This window comes from Leptosomus discolor, chromosome 3 (assembly GCF_034619465.1).
Source record: "Leptosomus discolor isolate bLepDis1 chromosome 3, bLepDis1.hap2, whole genome shotgun sequence".
In the NCBI taxonomy this organism is placed as follows: domain Eukaryota; kingdom Metazoa; phylum Chordata; class Aves; order Leptosomiformes; family Leptosomidae; genus Leptosomus; species Leptosomus discolor.
The window spans coordinates 80,085,762-80,109,165 of NC_141393.1; the positions used below are offsets into that span (position 1 = coordinate 80,085,762).

General features: G+C 40.6%; 2 protein-coding genes across 2 annotated transcripts; both read right to left on the reverse strand.

Annotated features, from left to right (window-relative positions):
• Positions 1-1,759: 1,759 nt before the first annotated feature.
• DR1 (down-regulator of transcription 1) lies at positions 1,760-11,994 on the reverse strand. The gene is made up of 3 exons (XM_009949185.2): positions 11,752-11,994; positions 6,076-6,239; positions 1,760-3,114 (listed from the first exon to the last, which is right to left on the reverse strand). Exons 1-3 carry the CDS (start codon positions 11,969-11,971, stop codon positions 2,968-2,970), a joined length of 531 nt encoding a protein of 176 aa, XP_009947487.1. The 5' UTR covers positions 11,972-11,994; the 3' UTR covers positions 1,760-2,967.
• Positions 11,995-15,174: 3,180 nt separating this feature from the next.
• On the reverse strand, positions 15,175-22,159 carry LOC104354035 (retinol dehydrogenase 8). The gene is made up of 6 exons (XM_009960819.2): positions 22,063-22,159; positions 20,752-20,913; positions 19,324-19,503; positions 18,137-18,230; positions 16,306-16,489; positions 15,175-15,408 (listed from the first exon to the last, which is right to left on the reverse strand). The coding sequence occupies exons 1-6, from the start codon at positions 22,157-22,159 to the stop codon at positions 15,175-15,177; spliced, it is 951 nt and encodes a 316-aa protein (XP_009959121.1).
• Positions 22,160-23,404: the final 1,245 nt, after the last annotated feature.

Here is a 23,404-nt window from a genome sequence, read left to right on the forward strand (position 1 = left end):
GTTTCAATACCAAACTCAACTAGCCACATTTAAGTAGCGAAATTCAAATACCATTTTAAGTATCTGATGGTTAGAATCCTTAAGACACTTCATTTAAAAGTACCTCAGTGTAGTAAGCTATATTAATTATCCACAATGTCATGCAGACGTATGCTTTATTAAAGTAACAGAAAAGATAGATTTTGCAAGAAAGTCACTTAGTGAAAGCACTTTGAAACAGACTGTCGGAATAATTACGGAAAACCCAGAGACCATCTCATCAACTCAATATTTAAGAAACAGACACATCCTTACACGTTTCTTCTGAGACAAGGTAACAATACAGTTCACTACCCAAACTTCACACTCTACATATCTGGCGTACCAAAAAAAATCAGCGGTACCACAAATTGAGAAATCTCTTCACTGAGCAGCTAGTACATGGAAGCACAATAGGGAAGTCATACAAAATTCTTAGTTTGCTGAAATATTAGTGAAGATTGTCCCGCTGCAACTGCCAGAGTTTACTTTTCATACTCGAGGTGGAATGGCTGAATAAGTAGTCTCTAAACAAGCCTATCTACATGAAATTAATTCAACAGGAGACTAACACATTCTTATTTCCCCAGCCTCTGCCTGTGATCTTTCCCTTCGTTAAACTGAAAGTATTTCAGCAGGTTACACCTGATCTATGGGGGGTTCGTCCAACTTTTCAAGTTAAGAACGTCAGGTTATAAAAATGCATATACACAAAATGCAACTCCCAAGAGGAAAGAGAGCAGGTCAAGCCCAGAAATATTGTTTGCAAGCATTAACCACCCCAGTGAACAGCAATGCCATCCAACAGCATTCAGGTTGTAAAGACTTTGGTCACAAGAAGCGTTCAGTGAGTCAAAATAACAGCAGAGTTTCAGTAGTCTTAAGTTATTTTCTTTATAAATGCAATGAAGAAGACAGACTATTCATTAAATATAAAAGCAATTTTATAAAAACACATCAGAATTTTATTGCTTGAAGAATACAGCATATGAAAAAGCACAAGAATGTCCGAAAGAAAGGTCACAAGGATCCAAACATATTACACCATACATACCAGATGCAGTAAAATGTTAACCTGAATTCTGCATCAGAAAAGAAAGGTGTGAAAATATACCTAATATTATTTAAAAGGAAAAAGACTCATTTAAAATAGAAAGTGTGAAGGTGTTACAGTACAAATTAGAAAAGCCAACACTGCACATTAACATTGTATCACTAGACTAGATTTTTCTACCTTTGGTACTTAAACCTTTACAGAAAACCACTTCCTCGGTCAAACCTTGTCTAACGTATTTCACAGAGTATCCACTAAAGGCTTTTTTGTTTTGTTTTAAACTTAAACATTCAAACAAATACTTTTCTGAGTTTTCACCGCATCAATGCATTTAAGGAAGTGTTCACATTTATTCAACATGCAACTTAATGTCTCTCAATTTTAAATCAAAAGTCACTAGGTGACCAAGATCTGGGTATCTGCCAATTGTACCTTGTTCAGATCTTCACGTAAAAACGGGCACACCGTTTTCTGTTTGCATCCTCATGTAAACAGACTGCTGCAGCCCTCCTCAAGAATTGTAACTAGAGCAACTTGCTGAGGACATAAGTTAATAAAACAATCCACGTTGTTAGAGAGCTACGGGATCATCTACAGCAGCATGCAAGTGGCTTTTCTAGTCTGCTCAGATTAGTGTACCAGAAGATATGCCAGTATTACTTCAAGTAACACGTTAAAACTCAGCAATGGACACTACTGTGCTTTATTTCAACACAAAGAACAGCTGCTCATCCATTAATCAACAGAATTTTCAAATCAACTATCAAAAGGACTACTACATCAGTTCTGTTCCATGTATTGCTGATCACTCTTGGGGAGTAGTTTATCGAAAACCTGGACTTACCTACGAACCAATCCGAATGAAGAAAATGTTATCTTTCAACAAGGTATCTCAGTAATCCAGTGGCAATCTAGTCTGGAGAATGTTAGCATTATGCTGATGACAATGACTAATCAAGGTTAAATAAATTCCCTCTTGTACGGTAAGCATGCTTTTAGCTTCAGCTTTTGCCTTCTTAGGCGTGAATACTTAATCATTCCCAGTTACGTCAGTGGAACTAGAACAATTTTGTTTCATCAAGTTCCAGCTGAATAGTTCAACAATATGAATAGGTCTGGACTACGAAATACCAGCAACAACAGCTAACACCGAACTGGAGTGAAATAACAGAAGAGTTAGTTCTTCAAACCAGGCAGGCTTGGAAGTGAAATATTCAGTTAGGACTGTCAAAAGATGTAATAATAAAACCATGGGTTTATTTTTTTCACCCCTATACAAAAAAAAGGACTGAATTTGTACAACTCCTATTAAACATACCTTTTCCTAGCTTGGTGAAAATGTATCATTTTCAAATTTTAACATGTGTGGTATTTGAGCATATATAGTATTTATTGCCATATACGTCCTCATTTTAAAAAGAGCTAAGAATTCAGACTTTACTATGCTGAACTCTGCGCCTTTTTTTTTCCCATTAACAGATGTCTACTGTACCACTCCCCCCAAAAACAATTAAAAATTCTAAGTAAGATTTTATAGTTTAGTTAAAAGGGAAGAAATGCAAATGTGGATTTAGAGCTTTTTGTATAAATCTCACTATATTTTATAAACTCGTTGTTTATTGTAACACTGTTTATTGATCAAATAAATGACGCACTGCTATCTAAAATTTCCATATACACCATTAAAAATCCAAAGTTGATATGATACTGAACCTTAAATCTTCAAGAATTCAAAAAAAGACAGTTTATACATGTACAGCACACAACAGCAGACACCCCTAGAATACCAATTGCCAGTCCATTATGCATACAAACTTACAGGTAAGCATTCATTTCACTGTTTTCATTGTGCAGGAAAAATATTTCTTAGCAAAGACAAACTCAGCTGGTGAATTTCAGATATCATCTTCGTCGTCTTCATCCTGAGAGGATCCTGCCTGATTGGATGCACTGGCTGAGGCAGCAGCAAGCTGTGCCTGTTGAGCTGCTTGTTGCATCTGTAGCCACTCCTGCTGCGCCAGTTCTGCTTGCTGTTGTCTAGCCTAAAGACATGAATTTAATTGTTAAGGCCACTCACAGCTTGTGAAGAATCTCTAGAGCACCTTATCTTTAAAAGCAGTTTTATCTGCACCTGCAGATTCCTTTTATATAACTTTTATTAATTGTACATATAAAAACACATCTAGAAGTACCTTAATTACTCGTACCAAGATGTTTAGCTACATTCTCTCTTCCTCTGAAGAGGCCACCATTTGGAGGATTTACGGTTACAAAAAACAAGAGGCAGGAGCTAGTGTACGTAAGTTCCATCGTAAGGCTTGTGCTGAACCACTTCCTAATGTAAAAATTAAGTGAGGCAAAGCAATGGAAATTTTAGGCTTCAATTTCAAGGGACTTTACCATTTAAACACACTTCAGAGAGGAGAACAGCCCTACTTTGTTGATTATAAATACTAAAACTTGCAATTATTAAATCACCCAATTGTACCACAAAGGCACGCATTATTACAAGAACATGAAGCCCTTATCTTACTTTGCTAAGCAATCTTTGGAAAACAGAGCAATGCAATTCAGGTATGCAGATTGGGGATGGCTTTGCTACAGAAAGGTAGTCCTTTGCTGAAAGGTACAGGACATTCTAACAAAACATTTCAAATAGAAAAATGAGAGGTCACCAGTTGAACTATCCAGGGTTGTCACTTTCCCTGATTGTAAGAAGTGTCACACTTCCTCAGTCTGTTCTAGCATTAAAAGAAAATACTTCCACAGAGGTAGAAATCTCTTCTCAATGATGACTCTTCAGTACTTCAAGTGGTACTGAAGTTACAAGGGTTCGAAAACAACTGAAGACACTGTCAAGTTTTAAACAAAGGAAGACAGCAGCATCTGTACACGTAGGGGAGGTACAAACATTTATCACACACAAGATAGCAATGGGGCTCCCTACTGACCCTGCTACCCTTAAGTTTACCATACACTCAACGAGGCGATACGGGTGCAAGCACGAGGAATCAGAGGCTCAGCACTTCACACTGCATGGTTCATTTTGTCAGTGCCTACCCTCACTGCCATATTTATAACACTATCACTTAGCCATTTAAAAAACTGGGGGGGCAGGGGGGGGCACGAAATGCCATCGAGTTGCATTGACTAAGAAGCCTCAAAAAAAATCCCAATCTCTTAAGGCCCTCATCTTGCACAGGAACTTGGAGACATGCGGGAACATCGGGATAAGCCATTCCCCCAGCTTCAAATATTTACAATCATCCAAGCTATAGGTATCAAACGTTCCTAACATTAGCAGACAAGTATTTTAAAACCAGCGGAAGAAGTCAGCATTAGTGTCAATGCTCTAGAGTACTAACCAGATTAGCACAAATAAACAACAGGCACTTGTGTTAACTATTTTTAAGAATAATTGCAGTACCTCCAACAGCGTATCGCAACTAGCATTTTTGAAAAATGAGACTGCCACCTTTGAATCTAAGCAAAGATTTTCCATATTACCAAAGACTATATTTTAAAATAAAGTCATTCATAGAATCCTGTCAAACTTCCATGCATTGCCCTCATTTTGACATTGAGGCACAGTATTACAGAATTTAAAAAGAACATACCTCAAGGGGTCATTCCTTAGAGGAAGTGTGGCTTCCGTGCGGTGGCCACGGTTTCAGCACTTTTTTGGTTTTTAAAATGTTACTCAGGAGCTAGTACTCCCTTAACACACCTTATTTTTGCTGCTTTTTTATTTTGTATACCATGCTAAGTTATTTGAACAAAACAGTAAGTAAAAAACAGGTATTGAACCGACTATTATTTGTAAATCTTACCCTTAACCTAGAAGCAGCCATATTGGTCTGCCTAATGTTGCAGTCACACACAGTCAAACAAAAGTTAGGCACGCATGAATTTATCGTAACTAGTTCACAGCGTGCTGACAACAGCTTTGTGGTATGCTGAAATTTTAAATGCCTTAAAATTCGTCATGCAATTAAGATTGAAATAGTTGGTATGTTGTAATACGAAAAACAACAGTTATTCATTGTTTTGGCAAGACACAAGTATAGAAAAGGGGAGAGAAGGTCACAGTAATCAGACATGATAACACATAACTGAATGAGCATTTTCACCAGAAGAAATTGAAGTAAGCAAATTGAGAAAGTAAGACTCATGCCTTGGGCAAGACAAAAGAGAAATACAAGATAATTTTTGTACCAGTGTAGAGAATAGTCGTCTTGTCAAACTAAGAGAACAGTAGAGAAACTAAGAGAACAGTAGAGAGAAAGATGGGGCAGAAAGACAGATAAATAAAATGGGCTTTTAGCCATTTAAACTTTGAGATGCTCACAAACTATCTGGGAAAGCTGGCAGGGGATAAAGCTGGGATGAAGGAGAATACGTGCGCATGTGTGTGTGCGTGCGCATGCACAGAATTTGCGGGCAAATGCTTTTCCTATGCCCAAATTGCCTCTTTAAAAATTTATGCATGAATTCACTCAATTAGAGTCTTGCCAAGAGTAAAGGAAGATGAGACAGGACAAATTAGAAATCTTGAACAATTAAATGTTTCTTTCAAAGCCTAAAAAATAACATTTGTGCACTGATGGCCAGAAACAGAGAAGATATTTTCATTTTTTAATGCATCAAAACTCATAATTTCCTAGAACACCAGCTGCCATTCTTTTATTTCTGCAGCCAAGTAATTCTTAATGTATTCTCTGCAGTAGAATGGAAATACCTAAGCATCAGCAGAAAACCCACGCTTTTTAAATCTAGAGTATAAAATTTGTTTGTATACAAAGTCCTATATGTCAAATCACTGCAGTAACAAGTAGCAGCACCTTATTTGTCGAATTTTCCCCGATTCAAACAGGCCAAGGTCAATGGCATCTTAGATGACACAGCAATTCACAAGGAAGGGGATACTTCTTGATATTTTTGTGGCGCTAGATCCGCAGCATTAATTATTCCAACCTCAGCGGTACCAGTACTGTTTCACTTACTTTTGCAAATAATTCCTGTTGCTGCCTTAGAAGCTCTTCTTCTGGAATGCCAAGGTTCTCCAAGCGTGAACTGGCCTTTCTTCTCTTTAGTGCTACTGTTTTGCATTCTTGTAAGACTTCTTTTACTTCACTGATATAGGAGCCAAAGCCCAAACTTTCTAGTGCTAGAAAGAAAGAAAACACATTGCTTATATTTTCCAAAGCTTTTGGTAAGAGATATCAATTTGTTTATTTAAAATATTAGAAACAAAAGTAAAAAGTTAGATCTCTTTTCATCTAGTGATGAAAATCTGCGTTTGTCAGAAGATCTGACATATTTTCCCTGTCTCTTCTCCTATGCCATTTAAGAATGCATGTTTTCAGGCTAGAAAAAGTAAGGTTATTCAAGTACAACCGAAGAAGTCTGCACTTGCAGAGGATTCAGGGTTTTCAGATACATTTTGCTAAAATAGGCTTTATTCTCCAAAAGACATCTTTCTCCCATCTCCTACATATCAGAATCAAGCAGAATTTATACAACTAGAAAGTCCTTCCTATCTGAATTGTTAACCCTTAATTTCTCAGGGATTCTTATCTTTCTGGTTTTGTTGTAAGTCTTCAGTAGAAGGCAAGTTAGCAGCCTCTAACAGAGCAAAAGCAATGCATGTAAAATGATCACAGATTCTTCATTAAGGAAGTGATTAACACCTCAGACCTACAAATTTAAACTTTTGTCTTTTAATATTGAAATTCATATTTCAAGTGCCAAGAAGCTAAAAATGCATAGTTCACACATACAAAGTTACATAAAATTATGTATGACCTCTTTATTGTCTTATTTCTGAACAGAAACCCTTTATCTCCACATGAAAACATATCCAGAAACCAAAGCCTTGCACTTTTATCTGCCCAAAGAAATCCAAAACGCTGCTACACCCTGCAACGACAGATTTTTTTAAAGAATGCAAAAGTAACAGGAAGGGTTATACAAACCCAGATAAAACATGTGACAAGAAGCACACTAGAGGTTTCCCAATTCACCACTTACTACGATACACTTCCACACCACACACCACCCCACCCCCCAAAGTGGAACCTATTACAGAATATGCTAGAAATCCTACATAAACACCAGTTATACTAGAAACAAGTCTCAGTTTAATAAAACACCTGGTTCATTTCCAGTATTTACACAAATCAAGAGTTTTCTTTACAGAAGGATAGTTGTTCCAACCTTTATCTCACTTTATTTCAACCTTATGCCACAAGCTATTCAAGAAATAGCACTAAAGTAAACAGCACAACAGCAATCAACAACTTGTTCTAAACAAGCTCCTAGTTATACTAACTCAGACCCTATTCTAACATTAATTTTGTAAGCAACATCTCCTGCCCATAATTACAGCAGCACGCCATTGTGTCATGCACCTGAACAACCACCCACAGGCATTCTGTAAGGTTTCAGCTTCCAACCTGTACTCAAGGAGACAATTGATTCTGGTCTTCAACAGGGCAGCACAGTGCAGCTGTCGAGTCACGCAGGACTACCATTCCTTTAACAGATAACATTTGGCAAGTGAATTCACAAAATACCTACTTCTTAAGAAAAATAAAGTTCAAAGACAAACTGATTTAGAGATAATCAAATTACTTCAGAGAAAGTATGCCAGTTCAGCCTCAGCCCACACGCAGACACTGGAAACGCTTTTTCCAGTTAGCCCGCAGTTTCTACCAAATAACTAAAAAACCTTGAGAAACTTGTTTAATCAAACCCTAGCAGACAGGAGGCAAATCCACATCTCATGGTCCAGAACTGGTTATCTAAGCAGACTATAAATATTTAAGAACTCATTCAATTTTAAAATGTAAACAATATATACCGTAAACTATCTAAAGTCATAATTTTTTTTAACCAAGGTATAAAATTTTAAGAACTCTATAAGTCTAACATCACTAAGACAAACCATCATAGCAAAAACATAGGTGAAAGAACTTTCACTGTGATCAGGGTTGGCAATCGGCTGCATCAGAATATGAAGAACTGCCCGATCAGAAGCCAACAGCAAGATGTGTTTTTACAGAAATTTTAAATGGCCCTTAAAAGAAAATAAATTACTGGAAAGAACTTACAGTTATGCATTGGACATAGCACACACACACACAAAATCAAAAAGAAAACATGTGATACCCCAAGGCAGATTTGTACAATTGCTCAACATCATAAAGCCACGAAGAATGATATATGCACCATAAGTCTAGTGCATCAAAACTCTGCTGGCTGTGAAACGACTTAAGAATGTCACCATCTTCTGAAACACATCAGGGCTTTACAGAACACATGCATGGACAGAATACGAATCCCTTTATACCAGCAAGTGATTAACACTTTAGCAGAGCTACTGTTCCACCAAAGCTCAGTCTTTTTGTTTTTGAGTCTGACAGCTACATGTCTACCCAGATCGTTGAAAGCCGAGTATCTTACCAATGTTAGAATGACCACATCAAACAAACAACTGAATCCCAAAACACAGGTTTTTTTGAGGTGGGGGGAACTTCTCATTTACAAACACCAAATTACCACTATCCTTTCCTCAGTTTCCTCCCACTCTTAAAGACTGCATGAAGGTGCAGATCTCTGATAAATCAGTTAAACATCATTGGTTCTACATTTGGGTTTTATACAAACAGGTCATTCATAGCCAAGATCTAACTTTTAATGCTCCTTTCAAAGAAAAGTAACTTCCAAAGTAAAATCCCAAACATTAACAGTTGTTTGAGTTTTTTTAACATTAAATGCTAAGGTAAACACTACCAGAATCCTAACGGCCCATGAAAAGAAGCTACTGGATTTGCCATCAACCCACAGCCTACCTTACTGCACAACAGCTCTGTGTAGATCAAGTAATCAACTTCATAAAAATGGTTATTTAACATCTCACCGTTTTCAGAAGTCAATGAAAGTTTAATTTCTCAAAGAGCCTGCTTCGTCACAACTCACGTAACTGTCAAATGAGGTTATTTTCTGCTCCAGGATGGAAGGATATTCATTTGCTTATGAGAGTCTCACACTCACAGCTGGGTTCCTGATGGTGGGATTCAACAATGAACATGGAGACTCTCTCCACTTACAGCTATTACATGGCCTCAATGCCTTTGGGTACTCTCCAGGGAAGCCACTTCGTGTTTTATCACTAGCAGTGAGTACCTGGCACAGTCAGAGTTCATCTATCGGATCAGATCTCTCTGAAAGATCTATCTGAAAGCACGAAGCCTCCACTTTCCATTCCCTATGCTGTTGTGAGCACCGTGCCAGTCAAGTGTGTGTGTGCGGTGAAACACAGCAAGGTCTTCCTCTATCCAAAGGATAACCCAGTGGTAGGGGGAAAGAGCTCTAGCTCCGCATGTGGCCACACAATCATTTTCATAGCAAAGGACCAAGAGGCTTAAGCACCCCTGCTGCCAAACCCGCAAGCACAGTGTCGAAGTGCAGTTTCACATTACCTCTAACACGGCCCAACGGCAGGGTGTCACCAGCCGCAGGGTGTCTCTTCCCCTTCCTTGGGAAATACCCTTCCTGCTCCTTGCTTCCAACCTAGTAACTTCTTGTTTACAGGAACAGGCAGATCAGCAAACTCACCTGACAGAAAACCGTGCTCCCCTCTGGATTCTCAAAAAGCCAGAGTCAGCTGTACCAGCAATTGCTAGATCCGGCTCTAGGCAGGGTACAGAAAGACTCCTCTTGCCCTCTGTTTAGACTGGACCAGGTAGGATGCGATGGCCAGCAGCCTCACTTCACTTCTAAATGAACTAGTTTAAGCATTCAAAAGGAACAAGATACACAGATGACCACAACAAACATATTTCAATTACTTAATTCGTTAACGTCATTGTCGTGGAGCTACATTAAGAGGCAGTCAAAACAGCAAGTATCTAGAATGCATGAAGACAGATGACAAAGCTGAAATACTATGCCTACATACACAATCACCATTTTCAAAATTAACGATCTAAACCCTCACACCTCACAGAGGGATCATCTGCCAACTGACCAGCATCTAGAAGAAAACAGTAGCACCTACACCTCCCTAAAGATAAAACCAGCAGAAAATCCAAGAACGACTCCTCCATGTCCAAAGCATTACAAAAATGGATACATCTCCAAAGTTCTCCTTCGCAATATTTGACTAAAAAGTACAGATCTAGTTTGAAAATTGTTTTTCCTCACTCTGAAATCTGGTAACACAAAGACATAGAACCCAGAGAAATATTTGCTTCGGGACCACCTGCTGATGATATGCGCATGCACGTGTGTGTACACACACACACACACACACGCTGTCATTGCAATTTGTTGTCCAAAAAACCCAGACTGACCCTAGGGCAGCAACAGGGGAAGTCTTTTCTTAGGCCCACCACTACAGGTCAAAAAATACTTTCATACGTGAATTCGTTGTTGTCCACAGCCTTAAAGATCATGTCTATTTCTGTGTTAAGAACTGAGCTCAAACGTTTTCGTGGTCACTGGAAGAAACTTTTGATGTATTAAGACGCATCGTACCCAAAGCATGTTCCCACGTGCAAGCACAAGTTTTACCCTTTACATCCTGAGCTTCTGTGATGGAGCTGCTTTGCTAACCTTCCAGGTTTACATGTATTTTATCTAATATTAAAGCTCATACATGCTATGTATTTTCTTCTGCTGTTCATAATCCAGTCAAGTACTTGAAACTCTTCTGGTGAGCAAGCTGATACAATCCAAAGGAATCAGTTTTGTTTCAAACAGAGAATCATTACCAAAAAACCACAACTTTTTTTTTTTTTTTAACTAGCTTGATACCATCACAGTCCTGAAAATAGCTCTACTGCAAATGCTACTGCTAATATCTCTAGCAGGCAGAAAAGTAAAGTACTCTTTCACTATCACTGCTATAAATTTGTTTGCAGCAGACACTGGCATCTACAACCTTTGCTTAAGCAGCAAAGTGAACCATTCCTGACAAAAGATGCCTGTTGCAGACTTCATGACGAGGCAAGGAAACTCCCTGTCTGCGGCAGAATTTAAAGAAATGTGAATGAGACACAGACAGAGAACTCTCTTTTTATTCGAGCAAGTGCAAGTCAACAGCAGAAAAAGACGCAAGGGCACAGGTCATGTTGAAACGCTTTCTACAGCAGATACAAATACTTGAACAGTCAGACTCCAACGATAACCCTAAAGGAATATTTTACTCTTTATGGGATCCAGACAAGATGGCTCTGGATTAAAGCCTGGGCCTCACATACTCAATCATACATCTTTTGTCAGTCTGCCATTAGAAAGACATTTAATAAATTCAGGATCTGGCAACGTGCTGTAAAAAGAAACCTGCACAACCACTCAAAAAGCAGACCTTGTTTCACAGGCACGAAGACGACGAATGGATTTGGTGACTTCACTCAAAGCATCACAGACTCCTCTGAACCACAAGATGAGAGCTGGTCCTCAGCACGCTCACCAGTCGCTCTGACCACACAAAGACAACCTTCCCTCGCAAGGCGGCTCAGCCCAGACAACACATACTCTTCCTCCAGACCCCCAAGAGCCCCCAGCCTTTTGGCTTTTCTACAGCTACGAGACACCACAGAGGAAGAAGCCGCAAGCGGACAGGAGCAGCTCAAAGCCTGACCGGGCAGGGGCACGGCGCCTCCGGAGCCTACCTTGTATGACATGCTCCGGAGAGATGGTTTTCTTCTCCGATTTGTTGCAGATCTCGTTGGCCTCGGAGGAGATGAGGTGGATGAATTCAGTGCAGCAGTTTACCACCAGCTCCCGGGCATCGTTCGCCACGCGGACGTTGGGGAGCGTTTCTTTGATCATCTTGTTGATGGCAGCCCTGGGGATGGTGAGGTCGTCGTCGTTGCCCGACGACGAGGCCATCCTGGCTGCCGCTCGCTCCCCGAGAAGCGCTCAGCTCCCGCGCTCACGGGCTCCAGCGCGCGCGGGGAGCCGGCGAGGGGCGGGCGGTGCCGCGGGAGGCGACGCTGTGGAGGGGCGGCGACGACGCCGCCGCCGGACGAGCGGAGCGGGCCGGAGCGGGGGTGGGGGGGTAGGGGTGGGGGCCGCTGCCGGGCCGCCGGTGCGCGGGGCCGGGAAGAGCTGCGCGGGCTTCAGGGCTCCCTCGGCCGCGGCGCCTGCCACTGCCGCCTCCGCCACATCCTCCGGGCGCTGGCGCCGCCGCCTTATCAACAGCCTGAGGGAAGGCGAGCCGCCAAAGTGTCCCCCCCACACACACACACCCCGCGAGCAGCGCGGCCCGGCTCCGCGCCCCCCTTCCCCGGCAGCGGCGGCGTCTGGCCCGACGGTGAGTGCGGCCGCGAGGCGGAAACACTGACTACGGGCTCGACCTGCGAGGGACGTTGCTTCCGCCGGAAGCCGGGACACGTTTCCGCCGCCTGGCCCCTCCCTCCCGGAAGCGGAGCGCCGGAAGGGCGGGAAGGCGGCGCCACGTGCGGCCGGCGGCGGTAGCGGTAGCGGCGAGGGCTCCGCTGAGCTCCCGCCGCTGGGCCCGGCGCCTCCTTCGAGAGCCGCTCGCCCTTCCCCTGGGCCTCTGGCGGAGCGGAGGCTCTGCGCCCTCGGTGCGCTCCTTCCCGAAGCAGGGCGGGCGGGTGGTGCTCGGCTCTTCATCCGCCGTTTATCCACAGCTTGGGTCGGTGCTGGGTTTGCCCGGGATCCATCTGCGAAGCTGTGTTTTCTGCTTTCGCCAGCTCCCTGAGCAGAGGCGGGAGGGCTATGCAGAGCACTGCAAGGGCGGGTAGAACCTGCAGTCCCGGTGGCTCCGTGCTGCAAAGGGAAAACACGGGGTCAGGCAGCCCAGCCCTGAGCTGCAGTCCAGGGACAAGCCCACCTAGGCGATACGGAGGTGCTGCGGCTGCAGCCTTCACTGCTGACAGGCCCCTTGGGGTGTCCGTGGGGTGTCCGTGTCCAAGCCTCAGCCCTGCGCTGGACCCTGACCCTCAGCGGAGGGCAGCGGGGTCTGTCCGAGCACACCTCGGGGCACGGAGGGGCGAGCGGCCATGCTCCCTTCAGCCCTGGCAGGGCTCTACTGCTGTTTAATTCCTGCCTTCCCATTTGCAGCCTAGCTGCTATTCCCACTGAATCGGAGAAAACTCGGTAACAACTCAGTGTTATTAAGCAGGTATTCTTTATTGCAGCGCCGGGCAGCACGGGGGATAGCTCCTTCCCTACGTGCACGCGCAAGCGTTAGGGTTCTTACTTTATATTTACAGCTTTTATACATATTTACTATATTTCTAAGAAAAGGTTGGGTTATTCTAATAATTTCCAGGAGTTCATTAACATAATTTCCTCCCATAGTCCCACCTCAGTCCGCCCAAGTTACACCTCCGTTGGTGGTCATTGGGGATGAAGATCTGAGTCTTCCTCATGGCTAAACTCTTGAACTTGTCCTGTGGCACATGCCCTGTGGCACATGCCCTGTACCATTCTGGGTCTTTTCCAAGCTGCAGGACCAGCTCTTGCTAGCTTCCCTCCTTATCTTTCCTGCTCAGTCCTGCTCAATCCTTTGGAGGACTCCACCTGGTGTCCTTCCTTGGGCTAACTTGGCTTCCTTCTTATCTCTAAAGACTAGTTAGTCAGCCAGCCATGGATACATACATACACATCCTTCATTACAAACCGGCCTTATTCTTTGTTACACCACCTCCGCCGCATCCATGCACTGAGGTTGGGGTGCAGGCACCAGCCTGGTGTTTCGGAGGAGGTGATGTCAGTTCAGAGTGGAACATCAGGGAGGTCTCCAGCTGTGCACAGGGGCTGCTGCCCGCACCATCTTCCAGTCACTCCCCTGCCTTCAGTCCTAGGGAGGCACCTGTGCACCCCTACAGCTTGGGTTCCCCAAAGGGCCATGACTACAAAGCAAGCCAAGCGTGACCCAGAGTGCTTTGGTGTCTGGAGGAGCTGCTGCTTGGCTCCTCTGAGCTAGCCCTTGGGGAGAGGCAGGGCAGGGCCAGGCCACTGCAAGTCCCAGCAGGGAGTCGGATTTAGGCTTAGTGAGAAAGTACTGAGGGAAAGTCAGTTCCCGTACCCCGAGTGAGCTCCAGCCGGGCTCTCCAAGTAAAACGAGGACTGCTGCTGGAGCGTGGTGAGAAACTGCAGCCTGGAGGCCTGAGGCACTGGGCCTTCGTCTCAGCCCAGGGCAGCGCAGAGGCAAGGCTGGAGGTCAGAGAACAAGAACACCATGCAGGAACAGTGCCTAAACCCAAGCCTCCAGCTTAGCCTCAGCTGACTTGTAGGACTAGGGTGAGAGAAACAGAAGGAAAAGACCTTCTCCTCATGCCAGAATTTTGGTTTAATAAGTACTTACTAAGATGGCTTGGAAAAGCCACTCAAAGCACTGAAGGCATTTAATGGATTTAAATTACTTCTTACTGATAGTATTTTTTTAATTTTTGCAAAAAGTAGTACCCAGACAGTAAGAAGATATTTTATTTCAAGATGCTCTTAAAAAAAACATTTTATCGTCCACTTCGTGTACAACACCAGTAACCATTGCATATAAAGAAACCATTCAGAATATTAGAACATATATATGAATAAAATATTCTAGTTGTGACATTCTAAGATTGATGATTCTCTCTCTTATGTTACTGGTAAATAGACCTGCTTTCTGATAATGAGAATGCTATGGTGATTGAGGGATTACTATCTATTCTACTCTGTTCTAATAAGTAAAAAGATAAAATATTTTTATGATATTAAGAATCTAAATCATTTACATACATTACACATCCCAGCACATACTATATTCTAATAAGTGAAAGGGATCAGGTTAATACTGAATACACAAGTATCAGTCAATGTTCATGTTCCCACGAAAACAGATCTCTCTAAAAAGCAGACACTAAACAGAATAAACCTATAGGTAGAGGATTTTAATTTCAAGGTTCTGCAAACTGTAAACCTCAAGATAAACACAGAGAGCTGAATATCATAGCTAAGCTCAAATAAACATCTCGAATGCCTTTTCACAACTACAGAGCAAAGGCATTTGAATAACAACATACTGCGTTATCAGTAGCTACAACGAGTAATTCCAATCTGCACTATATATGATCTCATACTTATTGCGAGGGTTTTCCCAGGTCAAAGCTCTTTCTGCTTCTCCACCTCAGCAATTTGATAAAGTTAAGGCTTGCACTGAAGATTTTGTCGTGATGAAAAACCATTTTGTAGAATATATCAATGGGTAGATCTCCATTTGGATCTGCATATTTCAGAGTTGTCATCGGAGTATACAAGGTGTTGGTCTGATGGCGAAAAGGTGGATTTTCTGCAAGAATTATCTTTACTGTATGCTGCCAAGAATGAGACATAGAATCGTTAAAGAACCTTTAGCAAAATAATAAAGTAAGCCCCCAGTTTTCAGTTAAGCAGAAGAAAAGTGGAAGCATAAAGTGCTAGCATTATGTAAAATCCTATATGTAGTTTTATTATAATTTCATTAGAAAATTTACTTAAAATATTTTTATGGCCATAAGAAGTACTTCTTACGTACTCTTAATTCTATTTCTGTTTATCTATACAACAGTGATAGCACCTTACACGTAAGTATCCTGAACAGTCCTCCAAAGTTATGCCTATAACAGGTAGATCCTTTGTTTTACAGTTCCCTGGGAAAGGATCGGAACAGTGCACTTTGCAGCAAGATCTGGGAACCTTTAGTTGTCACCACAGCTATTCCTTAGCAGCAGGCACCCAAAATCATTGTCCCTTTCCACAGTTTGCCTAAACTTGGCTTCCTGCAGGAAGCCCCAAGCACCAGAAACTACATCTGTGTATCTTCTGTTGTGTCTTGGTGGTCTGGGGTAGCTGAGTGAACGTCACATTAGTGAAATGGAGAGGAGAGCAGCTTTAACCAACGGTGGGAACCCTGTGTGGATGTATGAGAACACTGCAGAATGTCTAGACTTCACCAGATGATGTATAAGGGCATCTAATACCTCAGTGGTATTTAAATTACAACTAAGAGTTGTCTTCAATACTTCAAAATGAACATTTTTTTTTAATATTCTAAAGGGTTTTGTTTCAAAATCTCAAGAGTCTCTTGAGGTTTTTCTAAGTAATTTTGAATTGTGTGAATTACATTTAATTAAATCTAATGCTTCTACCAAAAAAGCCCACCCAGCCACCAGTTGCAAAGAAAAAAAAAAAAATTTGAGAAGAAAGAAGATGGAGAATTGTTGAGGAGTTACCTCTGCAACATCTTCAGCACTTTGTCCCAGGCTCTGGAAAATTTGTTTGTAGTTTTTAAGGTAAATATTAGTAAACATTTCAGCTGTTTCCTCATCTGCAGCTGAAAGATCCATTTTCATTCCATCTTCAAACACTTTTCTTTCAAACTCTGTAACTACTGGGCCCGGTTCAATCAGACTTAACCTGTTCAAAAAGCAAAGATACACTGGTTATGGACTGTCCTCCAGGGGAAGTCCACCTCTGTCCTTCTCAAAGAATAATGAAGAGTTGCCCTGTGAGTACCCGTTAGCAAGCAACATTAAACGGCACACTCTGTAAAGGCAATCCCTACCCCATTACTGCTCTCCTGCTCCCCCCCACCCACATGTAGCAGCCACAATCTGCATAGCTTACGTGTCAGGGAAGTGCTGTGACTTAATTCGAGGCAGAAGTGAGTGCAGTTGTCGCCTGCTGTGTGGAATTTAAGGATGATTTATCCCCCAGAACGTATCAAATATTAAGAAAAATAATTGAAGGATGACAACAAAACTCATTACTTTCTGGGCAAAATCTTACATAGATTTGTCTGTTTTAGCTTTCCCATGATAATGCTAGAGGTAGCTGAAAGAGGGGGAATTGCCCAAACACGGATTTTCTTTGTCAAGCTGTCAGCGTTACGTAATTCAAGATCCCTCCACGATAGTCTAATAAAATACAATACAGAGAATTTTGCTGTGGGTGGACAGATTTTGGCTGCTGCCAAATCCGGAAAAAAAAAAATCTTACTTTGCTCAGTAGCATATTATAGCAAATCACTGAAACACAGTTGTTACTGGTCAGTTCTTTCCCCGTTCTTTTCTCAGGCAGTAATTACTCCCAGCCACAGTGTATATCAAAACACTCTTTGGGAGAAGACCTCTTCCTACACCTAAGTTCTGGTCAGGCTATTCTTTAGAGCTAAGTCAAGCTGTTGACCTTGACAGCAGAATTCCAGCTGCTGCTGGAGTTAAAGCTTTTTCTCTTAGATCACTCTTCACACTGGACCTTGGACTCTTCCCATTCTACTTTCTTTTTTTTAACCTCCTTTTTGCTGTATCTTATACTTTGAAAATGTTATTATGAATTCTGGTGTATCCTATGTATTATTAGAATATATTAATTTTAAATCCCTCCAACTTTTCAGAGCAGTACACAAAGCCACCGTTTGGATGCCGCCTTGTCTCTGAAATCCCATGACAGCAGCTGTCTCTTCTCCCACAGCACAAGGGCTAACTGCTTAGGCACACAGAGGTGCAATGGATATTTAACAACTGTTGAACTTCACACAAAGAATAGCAGCAGAATTACAGAAATGTGAATATACATGTGACAAATCAAATCCCAAAGGCCCCCAGATGATGAACAGGACCATTCTCTTAAATACGGTCTTAAACATTACGAAATCGTACACCACATTCATCTCACTTTCCTCCTGCATCTTGTTGTTATTGCTTAAGAAGTCTGTTATCCTTTCTAAAGGAAAATATTACTGGTCGATATTATAATTTTATTCCTAAGATAATTGTATGCAAGAATCTGTTTTCAGAAGTGTTACATAAATTGTATTTTATCCAAAGGTAAACAGCCTTTAACTGTTCAGGAGAACATGTTTATTTTAGCATCTAGATCTTTTTATTTGCTTATGTGGTGTGAATAATGTGGACATTTCTATGCCTTCTGTGATGGACAATTTCCATGGGTTCCTCAATCTGTTTCTCCTAGATAGCAGCCAGCTTTACAAATTTGTTTCCTAGCTCTGAATATATTTAAAACTATCTAAAATAGAATTTACACCGGTGGATCAGTACTTACTGCAGTTTGAACTTGAGCGCTTGTATAGCTAAACTTTCGCAGAATCCTTCCACAGCAAACTTAGACGCAGCATAAACATCATTAAATAAGATACCTGATGGTACAAACAAAACATCCTGAGAATGTGATTGTATTCAACGTACTAATCCTTTAGTTTTAAAAACTCTTGTGTTTTCCCAAAATTTCTACAGTCTCACTGGGAAAACATCAGAAAAGACCTTGTGTATACTGAATCCAAATACTGGTTTTTTGCCTGTGTTCTCAAAACGGCTTATTCTAGGAAAGGACGCTTGACTAATGCTTTTCCTCCTCCTAGCTGGTGCTGTGATCTCTTTGGATGATACTAAACATTTTGTAGTCTAAGGTCGGAAAGGGTCCGTACATGCAATACCATCTGCATTATTTATCAGCAAGACTTTAATAGGCTACAGATGACATGGAAACCGAGTGCAGTGCAGGCGATACGATTATGCAAGAGCTCCAGCTTGCCTCTGAGTGGTGAAGAAACAGCACTACATCCATCCACCTAGGTGGGTGGCAAGCGTTGTGTGAAACAGTAACAACTCCTGCAGTTTGACTTAGGACACTCGCTCACCAGAATAATCCAGGTAAGATCAATGCTGCTGTTGTAATAATTGAAACAAGTAACGCTAGACTGGATGGAACAACAAGAGTAGGATCATCATTATCTGTGGCCAAAATTAGACACTGTGGAGTTTTACGAGAGGAGAAAGTTTACAAGAAGTTTGTCCAGAACAGGATTGGATTTTATTCCATTATTATTGTGCAGAGTGTAGTAAAAAGCATGTTTGCCTGTCCCCATAATCTTTTCTAATAGGAAAAAGAAAAGTAATGCTACTAAGCCCTGTTTTCCAGATAATAAAACTAAATAATAAAATTTTTAAAACCAAAAAAATAATTAGAGTTTGAGTTAAAACTCAAAAAGAGAAATTCACTCTGCAGGTTTTGTTAAAATGTCAGAGTAGTTGCATAGTAACACACTACCTAGATGCATAAAACCCAAACGTTAGGTCTCCGTGCTGTGCTTTTTATAATTGGCACTTCAGCATTGCAAAGCACAAGGTAGATATACTAGATCCTACACTTTTTTTTTCCCCAGATAAAATTGGATTTTGAATACTGAACCCTTAGTTCAAACACACAGAAACCAAAAAAACCAACTTTGCCTTGTATTCCCATAACACTGCTTATTATAACTATATGCCCGCTCTTTCTCCTCTTCATGTCGGGCAAAATCTCCTTCAGGAGTCGAACCAGTCCAAAGAAGTTGGTATCCATCACAGTTTTCATTTCATCGATGGTCTGACATTCAATAGGTCCAATGAGCCCCATTCCAGCATTGCTAACTGCACAAAGTGGAAGACAACAGTGAGCAATAACCTCAGTAAACATTAACTTGTAATCTTTATTGGAAAGCTTTTGAAAATAAAATGTGGATTAAGGATTAAGTGATCCTTAAAGAAAAGATTAAAAGATGTTATTCTGTCACTAAAGTTTTGCAAATGCACTTGACATTTCCATATTTTTTAGTTTCTAATTATGCTTTTAATCCAATTTAAATTATCTGACATTTTGAATTTTAACTAATTTATATCTGATTAGTCCTTTTTCTTTAAATTATAAAAAGTTTTCAGGAAAATGAGCCAAGAATTATCTATATTTGTTTACAATTCAGTATTAAGAATTAGAGGCTACAGACAGAACTCTTCAATTTATTCCAAAAGAGGATAGATCAGGCCATATTTTGGTCTGCTTTCTGTTTTGCTTTTTAACATTCACATCTTCAAGGAAAAAAAAAAAAAGCGCACGCAAAACACACATTTCCATTGATTTATATTTGCCTCCTGGATATTTATAAGTGGGGAACGACTGATAGAACTGGCATTCTGCACTACAACTGCTGTGTCAAATTAGAGCGTGATACAGTTTGCAGGAGAAGCTTGTTAAGCAGTGCTTTAATAATTAATCAAAGCAAAGGCAGGTCCATAATTTTCTATTAGAGAAGATTTAATAGTTGATGGTGTAAGCAATTTCCATCTTAGTAAGACATTAATATTTATGTTTAGCAAACCAGTATGAAAACACTCCTTGTTGAATGATTTGTAAAGTACAGTTACAATTCTCAGTACAACGTGGAAGTACCCTTACTTTCTTTGCATTTGTTCTTTTACTTGCCAATTCCCAAATGCTGTTTCTTTCTTTACAGAGAGCTGTTGCCTTCATTGTAAATAGGGCTACGCTTCATTGATAGAGCAGAAAAACTTGTACATGAAGATGCCAATTTAGGCAAAAGTTCTCTTTTCGCATTTACAAAAAACTGTTATCATCTTATCCAAGACACTTCCCTGTGCTCAAGTTCCTCCTTTGTAAACAGGGAAAACAAACTTCCCTGCTTCATAGAGGCACAGTGAGATTTAATCCACTCATGTCTGCAGGCAGCCTTAACCTTCTCGAACAGAATACACTATATACTTATTATTATTATTACTTTGATCATTTAAAAAATACACCAATAAAACTTCTCCAGGGTATTTGAGAAGATATTAAATAGAAAACCGATATATTTGCTCATAGCATACACATCCCGTACTTGCCTAGGACATCGATCCTTCTGTCAGGGATACTATTCACACAAGTTTTAATAGACTGTTCATCACAGACATCCAGTTGTTTAATTTCGAGGGTTTTGCCCAGCCTGCGACCTGCGGCTTCCTCGAGTGGCTCCTTCTTGGCCAGATTCCGCATTGTGGCATACACTGCAACACACCAGAAGCAAGTAATCAGAAATAAAACTTCTTCGGGAGCAGTCTTACTGACAAGTGTTAAAGAATATTGCTTTTACATCCATGTCTTAAATATAATAATAGAGCCCAGATAAGAACTTAAAGTAGAAAAATTTATATTCAACAAATATAGCCATTGATTTTCTGGAGTTTGGTTCTGAAATCTAGAAATTTGAAAGAAGAATTAAACTGCTATGCACATGAAGAACATGCAGCGTATAAAGATAATACTATCAACAAAACTTTAAATGGGTATCAAGTTATGCCGCTGAACCATTTTTAGGTACCTAAAACTTACTTTTGGATTCCGGGTATCCTTTTTTTTTTTTTTCCCTTTTTTTTTTTTTAATCACTGTCAACATGTGTAGCGGAACAACCATGATTTTATTAAGAAGAAGGTTTCAAAAAAATGTCTATTTTTGCAAGTTACTTCTCAAAATAGAAATTAGTTTTATCATCATTGTGGCCTAATTACCCAGAAGACTATGAATCTGCATCCAGTCATTTAGCAGTAAAATACTGCGAGAGTGTGAGAAACTGAATTACCACAGATTGCTGTATTTGCCTTGCCATCCATTTTCAATCACAGCAAACATCCCATTTTGCAGCAGAAAGACAAATCCAGCTCCTTTGTTCACCCTCTTACACCTAAACAGAGTTGGAATACTGAAACGTGCTTTAAGGAAAAAAAATGCAGATTTAAGAACTGTTTTCCTAAATTTAGTTCTTTGGTCCTCAAACAGACATGTACATCTCATTCAACAAAGATTTTAGTAGCCAAAAGCAAAGCTATCTACAACCATGAATGTATATCCAAGGTAGCATACTGCAGACATTTTCAGCTATTTGTTTTTATACTACTGTTTTTTTTTAATTTTTTCTTTATATCTATTCTGTTCAAGTAGCTGTTCAGCTTCAATACAGGTACAGAAATACTATCTGCTTACAGAAAGCAGCGTATTTTCACTGTATGGCATTTTCTTGGCAGTAGAAGGAGGGAAACTAAGAAGAAACAAGTCACCAAACTGAACACAATCACCTGTTAAATCACAGAGGAAAAACCAAACAGTACTGCCTTGAAGAGTACCTTTTTCTAAAGGGAAATAACAGATGCCTTGTTACCTTTAAATCTTTTCTGTTCATCTTTTGCCATTTTTACAGCTAGGGCCAATCCAATTCCTGAGGAGCAACCTGTAATGAGGACATTTCTTCTTGCCATTCTTTTCACTGGGTGGTTCAAGCAAGAGTTCTTGTTCAGAGGAGCAACAACCTAAATGTAGCTGCAGTAGAATGTCATTGCCCTTTAATGCTATCTCCAGCTTTCCTGAGTCAACAAATCTGAAAGTGCACACCTGGACCCTGCACGATTAAGGGATAATCTCCAACTACGCAAACCCAGAAGCAGATGCTGCTGCAGGAGCTTATAATCTGCATTATCCACATGGACTATTATTTAATACAAAATTTGATTAATCTTTAAAATGAGACATTTGTAAGCAACATGGGAATTTTTTTGTTTTAATAGTGGAATAACCAGTTTGCATACTACTGGCAGGAAAATCCTTGCCACAATTACCACCTGTAGTGTCAAGACCTCCACTCACATCTATGGAAAGTAAACTGCACCCAAAATGGGATCCCTCTGCTAAAGGTGTTCAGACGTCCTAGACTTACAGCACCCTCGTTCTTTTGCAACAGAATGACAAATGGATTTCTTCCCTCATGCCTTAAGAGTCCTAATAGGCTTTACGGAAAAAGTAAATTGAATAATGGGATGTGGATTTGGAGAGACACAAGTTGTTCAGACAGATTCCCCACATTTCTTTTTAGCACCCTTCCCAACCAAGAACCCAGAAAGTAAGCAAGTACGCCAGCAGTAGAGAACGGCCAGGAAGATGTTGGACAGACCAGCCTCACTACATCCTTGCGCTCACACTGAAATCTCTTTGAACACCTTCTATTCTCCAATTGACAAGTCAAAAAAAAAAAAATTAGAAAAAAATCAGAACTAGCAAGGTATCTGAATCTGTTTTAGTTTTGGAGAAAATATTCCACCAACTTTGCACATAAACTGAATTAAAAAACAGAGGCACATTTAGATTGGCAGTTTGTGTTTAACATACGGTAACTGCAGGCATACTACATTCAGATAGAAAATTAGTCTCTTGTGAAATTTATAACCCATCCTGAGTGACAGAAAAAGAATCACCTTAATAAGCAATCAGCCTTCTGAACAGCGCTCAGCTGATTGCAATGCCCTTATACACAGAAAAATGTTTTCCAAGATTCAATAACCCCATGTAACGCAACGCAGTTCAGAAGAATGAACTTAGTGTTCCAGGATTTGCATTAGTGTTCCAGGATTTGCATAGATGTAAATTGGTTAGTAACTCAGGAAAAGTAGGACTCTACAGAAACATTTAACTGAAATTATGACCTTAGGAGAAAAAAAAAAAAAGCCCCT